This window comes from Paramormyrops kingsleyae, chromosome 18 (assembly GCF_048594095.1).
Source record: "Paramormyrops kingsleyae isolate MSU_618 chromosome 18, PKINGS_0.4, whole genome shotgun sequence".
NCBI lineage: Eukaryota > Metazoa > Chordata > Actinopteri > Osteoglossiformes > Mormyridae > Paramormyrops > Paramormyrops kingsleyae.
The window spans coordinates 3,112,715-3,122,083 of NC_132814.1; the positions used below are offsets into that span (position 1 = coordinate 3,112,715).

At 38.0% G+C, this 9,369-nt stretch overlaps 1 protein-coding gene across 1 annotated transcript; it reads left to right on the forward strand.

The window, feature by feature from the left end:
- The first annotated feature begins 4,175 nt into the window (after positions 1–4,175).
- On the forward strand, positions 4,176–6,928 carry LOC140579770 (uncharacterized). Its single transcript, XM_072702458.1, has 5 exons — positions 4,176–4,377; positions 4,608–4,739; positions 5,912–6,043; positions 6,262–6,393; positions 6,629–6,928. Exons 1-5 carry the CDS (start codon positions 4,272–4,274, stop codon positions 6,838–6,840), a joined length of 714 nt encoding a protein of 237 aa, XP_072558559.1. The 5' UTR covers positions 4,176–4,271; the 3' UTR covers positions 6,841–6,928.
- Positions 6,929–9,369: the final 2,441 nt, after the last annotated feature.

Sequence of the window (9,369 nt, forward strand, 5' to 3'; positions counted from 1 at the left end):
TACCCCCTCAGCCCAACAGTGCCATAAATGCCCAACATGAACTGAAATTTCCCAGGGTTTTTCCCAAGTTGTTTTCCCTGCCTGGAACAATGCCACAGCAGTCATGTGACTGATGTTTCAAAACATTTTGGAAACTTGGCATCGAAACCAGAGGTTTCAGACATTTTTAGAAGCAAAATTAATTGAATTGATGAAAAATTTTCATCATAGTCATCGTCAACGACCTTTATTTTACTATTTTACTAAAGCGAGACGATAACTAAATAAAAATGATTTTGCGAGACCTAAGACTATGAAGAAATGTATTGACACTTTTGTCAACGAATAAAAACAAGATGGAAACTTTTGGAGATGTACAGGACACGTCACCAGTGTGAGACGGGCGTATTTGATCGCCAGTCTTGTCCTTGGATGATTAACACACGCGGAAAGGTGTTAGGACAGTTGTGATACCCTTTTCTGTGAATCTCCTGGTACCGTCCACTCCCCTGTAGACCAATATGGTGCTGGATGTATACTTGCATAGCATGACACAGTACTGTTTTTGACTTAACAGGTTTATTTTTTTTAAATCCACCGTGATTGTGATGAATAGGGCAAGAGAACAAAAACCACAGAAATCGCTTTTGTGTGCTAGCCAGGGACTAGATGAGATGGTTTAGCATCTATGGATTAATTGAAGAAGGTATTGGTTGGGAGAAAAATGCTATGAGAAAACTATTATTTTGTTTTTTTTCCAAGCCTAGACTCAGTTGAGAAGATTTCTTTGGAGAGGTACATCTATAACAACAAACACACCAACACAGGCACCCCAAAAACACAAACAAGCAAATGTGGTAAAGGCTAATGTCAGTGCCATACCATCCCCAATCTTGGTGGGTTTCTAAAAATTACACTCATTTGAAACACAAACATATATTTATTTACCCGGAAACTGAGTAATGTAAAATCAATAGTGCAATTATTGCAAAAAAAAAATGTTAAAAACAGTGAATTACTGTACAATTGATGAGAGTAAAAAAAATGTTAAATACCATTTCTTTCCATTACTATGAATACAAATGAAGCAGATATAATGGGTGGTGGACTTATTGCTTTTAGACCACAAGAACAAATCAAATCCCTTTGATTATTTAATATTCAGATTTTCATTAATCATTTTTTAGAAACCCACCATGATCGAGGATGGTATGGCACTGATATTAATCTTTACCACATTCTGGGTTGTCTGTGTTGATGCATGCTAATTATTTTGAGTAGTATAGCTGTTCTTGTATAGAAGCATCCCCAAAGAAATGTTTTCACTAGAGGCTTAGAGTACAAACAGAATTATTGGCTTTCCATAGCATTTTCCTCCCAGCCAGAGCCTTCTCTAGTTAAACCATAGAGGCTAAACGTACCTTACCTAGTCACTGGCTAGCATGAAAGAGCTATTTCTTTAGCTTTTGTTCTTTTGCCCTATTTAAAAAAAATCTTAAGTCAAAAACAGTACTGTGTCATGCTATGGAAATATACATCCAGCACCATTGGTCTACAGAGGAGTGGGCAGTACCAGGAGCCATACAAAAGAGAGTATCACAACCGTCCTAACACCTTTCCACATATGTTAATCAGCCAAGAGCAGGACTGGCAATCAAACATACCTCCACACCATCAAAATATATACCACTCTAAAGACATGCCCTGTACATCTCCAAGAGTTTTTCCTCCAACGTGCTATAAAACCACAACTCTTTAATCTTCAGGATCAATCAAAACTGAGGCGGCAAAGGTTCAATATAAAACAAGGAAAAGCTGTAAGGTCCTTTTTGGTCAAAGTCTTTCTCATGATGGTGGGTAGATCTGGGATGGCTTTTCTGATCCTCATGACTTCTTGTGCGCATATTAAAATGGGGCAGATATGTGGAGGTGGAGACTCATTGACTTCACATTCTAGGTTGTAAATTGAACACTATATGAGTTAATAAATATTAACACCGTAAAAACAACACTCACTGCGTAATGTAAAGTGTTAAAGGTAACACTGATTGGCGTGGACCCATATAGACACCATGCAGTGTTAATTTAACACTGGCACATTTGCTGTGTAGGTCACATGTTTGGTGTTTGTAAGAGAAAACACTTTGGTTCAAATTAAGACGTTGCTGCACTATCATCACTGCAACAGCTGTTCATAACAACTATCTAAAGCGCATGGATGCCTAGGTCCTCCAAGAGAAGATGACAACAATGCAGATGTTCTACCATTTGCAACAGACTACAGAGAAGGACTTGCATACAAAGATGTTTTTCAGTTAGCTCCACTTTAAATACATATTTATCACATTATTTACATTTTAATTCTTGTATTTGGATCAGATGCTCAATTAGCAAATTAAATATATTTTAAAAGCAAAAGTGTATATTTTGTCTGCTATGTTACAGAAACAGTCATAACATCCAACATGAGTTAAGAAAACATTATTTCTTTATTTTGTTTCATGTGAGACAGTTGCATCTCTCTCTCCTTCATCTTCATTTCTGGTTCTAATTGCAGTATCTTCATTTTCCTTTCATGCTCCTCCTTACGACACTGCCACCCTTGCTTCTGAAGAAGGGTAAGTCGCCTTGCAGGTCTTGAGTTCTGTCTGTATCATTTTGTCCTTGAAACAAAAATCCCTATGTGTGGTCAAATTATTGCAGATTGCATGAAGAGATGTTTCATATCAGATGGCACAGAAGGAAATGAAAATTTTAAAGGAGAGAAAGAAAAGGCAAAATGAAATGTTTTCACATACTCAGTGTAGATATGTGTGATCCCCCATCTGAACTGTCTAGATGGTCACAGTTGATATGTTCTCCAAACTTGGCTGGCTCTCCATTATTCCTGTCGGTAACTCGTCCAACTGATCAGTTTCTTTATTTGCTCATACATTGCATTTAAAGACAACCTCAGTCCAGCTGATTCAGACTGGTACAGGTGATTTTAAATCTGTGTTTCAGAGAGCCATTTTTAAACCACGATTAACTATTCCAGATTAAGGCCAACCCCTGTCTTAATTTAAACCCTGTCTGGGAAACCACCCCCTTAAGACTAAACTATCCTTACCTCGCATTCACCAGTCCTCGGATCAAGATGGATTACACCATTTAAAATTATAAATAACAAAAGGGGTTATATTTAAACAAAGGGAAGCCAAAGGGGTGTTCCACAAAGCAGGATTTATTGCTTAGCAGATAGTCTGGGCTAAATGTCAGCTAAATGAACATTAAAGTCGATCATGTTTGGGGTAAATTTTAATAATTTCTTATGAGCAACATAACCTCATCAACATCTAATACAAAACAGTACCAGGCTTTGCTCAAGAGTCCAAAGATATGTTATTATCCTGCTGAAAATTGGGCATGAACTGGCAACCTTCAGATCACAGGATAAGGAACTTAGTCTGCTGAGCTACATGCTGCCCCTCATTAAAAAAAACTTGTCTAAAGTCAATGGCCCAGTATTTCACTATTATTTTAATGGTGCACTGAAAAAATATCCTGTGTAGAATTTAGGTTAAAAAATTCTCGTAAGTTTTTGCACAACCTTTTTCTGAGTATGTTTAACTACAGCACTATTGAATAAAAGTCACTTAATTATAAGCCTTAAAAATCACATGTTAAATTTAACAAAATTTAATATGACCTTCTAGTCTTGTGTAACATTTGCTTTGTTTAATGTATTTCATAAAACCCAAATTAATTCTATCCATCCATATGATGTGATTAATTTTATTAAGACAAGTGGTTAAATGAAATACATTTATCTAAGAACAGATATGAATTACACAAATACACAAGTTCACCAAGTAGCATTTACGAGGTAACAGTAACTTTGTTTGTTGATTTATGAAAACTTTTTGCAAAAAAATTAACAAAAAAGAATAGTTCCCACCAGCCAACTGTTGACTGTTGCCAAGCAACACAAACATTCCAAGGCAGCACAGCTCACTCACACCCAACAATTTAGCATCGTTTAAATGTGGCTAAGTAGCGGCTATTACATACACCTTGAAAGCGGAGTGATACATCTGATGTGAATTGTCCAAGTGTGTTTATACTCTGAACAACTCTTGTCCAATCAGATTTCTTGGTCGAAATGAATAATTACTTCCATATAGGTTCCGGAACTTTGATTCCATGACATCACTATCTATATAACACTAGTGGTAAAGTCAGCTCCTAAGTAGTTACTTGAACTGATCGACAGGGTATTACAGTACTGGAAGGCATGGATAACTCAAAAAAGAATGAGAGAGGGAAGAGGAGGCACTGGGCACCGCGCCAAAATGAGTGGCATGCCCAAAGGAAGGCCTGGAAGCATAAGGACCTTTTATTACAACCACACCTTCAATGGTTTGTATTTCAAACCTTCTTTATTCTATGAAGATATCTGTAAACTGAAGCTACAAAAATGTTTGTAAATAACTGTCATTGCTGGAGTAATTGAGCTCTTCTTTCCTCTCCCACTGTTTTGTGTAGGGCTACCAGTATATGTCTAAGTGGTTTGGTTGCAATGGAAATGACTTGTACTGTATCTTGCTCGTCACATTATAATGTGCCTTTATCTTGTTCTGCATTTCTAGATCAGCCTTCCTGGGGGAACAAGAGGCGCTGGGCTCCATACCACAAGGACTGGGATAACCAGAGCTTGGCCCACAAAAAACAACACACTGATCACCCTGCCCAGCATTACAATGGGCAAGCAGAATTCAAAAGTGTGTATTTCACAGATTTTCTTTTTAGTTGGAGTCAGTCTGATGTTAACTGAAACTACAAAAAATGTAAATAACTGTCACTGACAGAGTAATAGAGCTCTTCTTTTCTGTTATACTATTATGTGTAGAGCTATCAGTAATGGTTCTGTTGCAATAAAAATTAAGTACAGTGGTACCTCAGAAGTTGAATTTAATTTGTTCAGAACTCCGGATCGAATCCTAAAAAGTTAGAGTTGTGATCGAATTTTCCCCATAAGAAATAATGGAAAACCAATTTATTGGTTCCCGGCCCCAAAAAAATTGCATCTAAATGTGTTTTTTTTAGCATTTAAACACAAAATGAACCGAATAAAACAAGAAGAGCATATACTGTACTAAACACGTCTAATCACATTTATCAAAACAGTAATTTGTAAAGTAAGAATATAAATGTATCCAAAAAATGTGTCCTGCCCTGATCGTCCGCTCCTTCCGTGTGCCACGCCCCCTCGTTAACCTCATGTGGGATCCCTGTGTGATCAGCTGTTTCTAGTTGTTGTCATTAGTCCTCTGTATTTCGTCCCCGTTTCAGTTTGTTTCCCCAGTCCGGTCATTGTATTGTCCGTCTGCGTTTTGCCTGCCTTACCTGTAATTAAACCCCATATTCCCCGATACCCTGACGTCTGCGCCTTTGTCTCCGTTCCGTCCCCGCTCGGCACAACAATATTATTATAATTAAACGTATTAATGGTTTATTATTAATATTCAAATAATGAATAAGAAATCTTTATTTTTAAATGTATTTTATTATACTGTATAATAATAATTACTGTTACTGTCTATCATTTCCTAAATGTATTTTTACTGTCTAAATATATGTATTCAGTTAGTATAAACATGCATGCACAGTGCTATCACAGCGAATGCGAGGCTGAGACTGAAGCTTTACCCTTTGTTTCCGCTGAGAGACGTGCCGCGTGACTCATTTCCCCGCGCGTACAAGTTATCTTAGGTCAGCGTTCGCAGTTTGACTTCTGAGATTCAGATCGAGCTCTAGGTAATTTTTTTTTTAACTGGTTGGTTCGACTTTTAAGAAATTCGAGTTCCAATGAGTTCGAGAACTGAGGTACCACTGTATACGGTATCTTGCTCGTCACATTATAATGTACCTTTATCTTGCTCTGCATTTCTAGATCAGCCTTCCTGGGGGAACAAGAGGCGCTGGGCCCCATACCACAAGGACTGGGATAACCAGAGCTTGGCCCACAAAAAGCAACGCACTGATCACCCTGCCCAACATTACAATGGGCAAGCAGAATTCAAAAGTGTGTATTTCACAGATTTTCTTCTTAGTTTGAGTCAGATGTTAACTGAAACTACAAAAATGTAAATAACTGTCACTGCCAGAGTAATAGAGCTCTTTTTTTCTGTTATACTATTTTGTGTAGAGCTATCAGTAATGGCTCTGTTGCAATAAAAATGAAGTATACGGTATCTTGCATGTCATATTGTAATGTGCCTTTATCTTGCTCTGCATTTCTAGATCAGCCTTCCTGGGGGAAAAAGAGACGCTCGGCCCCATACCACGACGATTGGGATAACCAGAGCGTGGCCCATAAAGAAAAGCGCCTTGATGACCCTGCCCTCCATAATAATGGCCGACCAGTATTCAAAAGTGTGTATTTCACAGCTTTTCTTCTTAGTTGGAGTCAGTCTGATGTTAACTGAAACTACAAAAATGTATGTAAATAACTGTCACCGCTGGAAAAATCAAGAACTTCTTTCCTTTTCCAATATTTTGTGTAGGATTGCCAGTATATTTATAAGTGGTTCTGTTGCAATAAAAATGTATTGTATGGCATCTTACTCTTCACTTTGTAACATACTTCTATTTTGCTCTGTACTTCTAGATCGGCCTACCAGAGGGAAGAAGAGGCGCTGGAGACCACGCCAAAGTATGTGGCATTCACAGAGGACGGTCTGGAAACATGAAGACCGTTCTGGCCGCGCCACTTCCCAGCAGATCTTAAAATCCTTTACGGGTTTTAAAGTTAAGTCATCTGTGGCCGAATCCACCATCCTGGACCTTTGCAATGCCCTGATGTCCTTAACTCTTTCTTGAGAAGGAGGAAAAGAGACAGGAGAGACTGACAGGATGTGATAACATCAAAACGTTCTGTGAACCTTTAATAAAATAAAAATTTCAAACAGATGATGTCTCAGCCTAATAGTGTCCTCTATGTACATCAAAAATAAATGTACATTTACATGGGCCTATATTTTTCCAACAAAACAGGAATGGTACGAATCATGACAGTAGACACTGACTGTACTGAATTACACTGGGATAGTGAATCCCCTGGGAGAAAGCTAGATGTAGGCAGGGTTTCATCTATTCTGTTACATAGCCATGTGTGACTTATTGTTGTAATGCAAACATATTTTAAAAAAAGAATAACATCCCATTCAATTGTGTTCCTGCCACTCTACAGCTAAGGTAGGAATATAAAATGGCATTTTAGCATAGCTTACATAAATCCTTTCCTGGCAGTTTTGCTGACTGAGCTTTTATTGTGAGCCAAGTGTCCCGGAGCCCTATTTTGCATCGCTGGAAAGACCAACACAAAATGCTTTTCAGAATCAGAATCAGAATCCATTTTATTAGCCAAGTATGTTTCCATACAAGGAATTTGCCTTGGTGGGGCTTTTAAAAGACATTACAAAAAACATACAAGAATTAGCAAAGGTATATACAGAAAAGCAAAAAACACTAGATTGGCAATTGGGTAATTAATAATTATATGGTAATTAATTTTAACAGCAGCAGTAATGATGATAATGATACAATTAAACATGTAATTATTTATGTGTATAAGAACATAAGAACATAAGAACATAAGAACTATACAAACGAGAGGAGGCCATTCGGCCCATCGAGCTCGCTTGGGGAGAACTTAACTAATAGCTCAGAGTTGTTAAAATCTTATCTAGCTCTGATTTAAAGGAACCCAAGGATTCAGCTTGCACTACGTTATCAGGAAGACTATTCCATACTCTGACTACACGCTGTGTAAAGAAGTGCTTCCTTAAATCCAGTTTGAAATGTTCTCCCGCTAATTTCCACCTATGGCCACGAGTTCTTGTATTTGAACTAATGCTGAAGTAACTATTCGGTTGAACAGCATCCAAACCTGTTAGAATCTTATAGACCTGGATCATGTCCCCCCTCAGTCTCCTTTGCTTGAGGCTGAACAGATTTAGCTCAAATAACCTTTCCTCGTATGACATTCCTCTAAGACCAGGAATCATTCTTGTGGCCCTACGCTGCACCTTTTCTAAGGCCGCTATGTCCTTTTTAAGATATGGTGACCAAACCTGTACACAATATTCTAGGTGAGGTCTCACCAAGGAATTGTATAATCTTAGCATTACCTCCCTTGACTTAAACTCCACAGACCTGGAGATGTACCCCAACATCCTATTGGCCTTTTTTATTGCTTCCCCACACTGGCGAGAATGAGACATGGAAGCATCAACATACACACCAAGGTCTTTCTCATAATCAGCTACCTTTATTTCAGTAGGTCCCATAAAATACCTGTACTTTATATTTCTGCTCCCTACATGGAGTACCTTACATTTGTCTATGTTAAATTTCATCTGCCAGGTGTCAGCCCAGTCACTAATTAAATTAAGATCCCGCTGTAGCTGCTGAGCCGCTAGTTCAGTATCTGCTACACCACCCACCTTGGTGTCATCTGCAAATTTCACCAGTTTACTGTATATATTGGTGTCTATATCATTTATGTAAATTAGGAACAAAAGTGGTCCTAAAATTGAACCCTGCGGTACCCCACTATGAACGCAGGCCCACTGTGACATCGAGCCTCTTATAACTACTCGCTGCTTCCTATCCGTTAACCAGTTATCAATCCAAGTCGCTACAGTTCCTAAAATACCTGTCGCTTTGAGTTTAAGTGAGAGCCTCTTGTGGGGAACAACATCAAAAGCCTTTTGGAAATCTAAATAGATGACATCATAGGCCTTCTTATCATCAACTTCCTGAGTAGCTTCCTCAAAAAACTCCAACAGATTTGTTAAACAGGATCTACCTCTCCTAAATCCATGCTGGCTATCCCTCAAAATGTTATTTGAGTCCAGGTAATCTACCATTTTCTCTTTGATTATAGCCTCCATAACTTTACCAGTTATACAAGTTAGACTGATTGGCCTATAGTTTGACAAATTACTTCTATCCCCTTTTTTGAAAATGGGCGTTATGTTGGCATGCTTCCAATCAGAAGGTACCACACCTTCAGATAAGGATTTTTGAAACAGTAATGTTAAGGGTCGGCAAATAATATCCCTCATCTCTTTTAACACTATAGGTAAGATGCCATCAGGGCCCTGTGATTTATTTATTTTGAGCTTAGCTAGGCTTTGCAAAACATCAGCTTCAGTTATATATATATTAGTTATAGACGATGTTGAATTAGTAATAAGAACTGGTAAGTTACTAGTGTCCTCGACAGTGAATACCCGTGCAAAACTATCATTGAACTCATTTACTATGTCAATGTCGTTTTCAATTATAAGACCCTTACTATCCTGCAGATTAGTAATTTCAGCTTTTAGAGCTCTTTTAGAGTTA

Excerpts from the sequence above, each read along its gene's own strand:
- LOC140579770 (XM_072702458.1), top strand. The coding sequence starts at position 4,272 with ATGAGAGAGGGAAGAGGAGGCACTGGGCACCGCGCCAAAATGAGTGGC. Across the intron at positions 6,044-6,261 it reads TGGGCAAGCAGAATTCAAAA|ATCAGCCTTCCTGGGGGAAA; the intron begins GTGTGTATTTCA and ends CTGCATTTCTAG. Across the intron at positions 6,394-6,628 it reads TGGCCGACCAGTATTCAAAA|ATCGGCCTACCAGAGGGAAG; the intron begins GTGTGTATTTCA and ends CTGTACTTCTAG.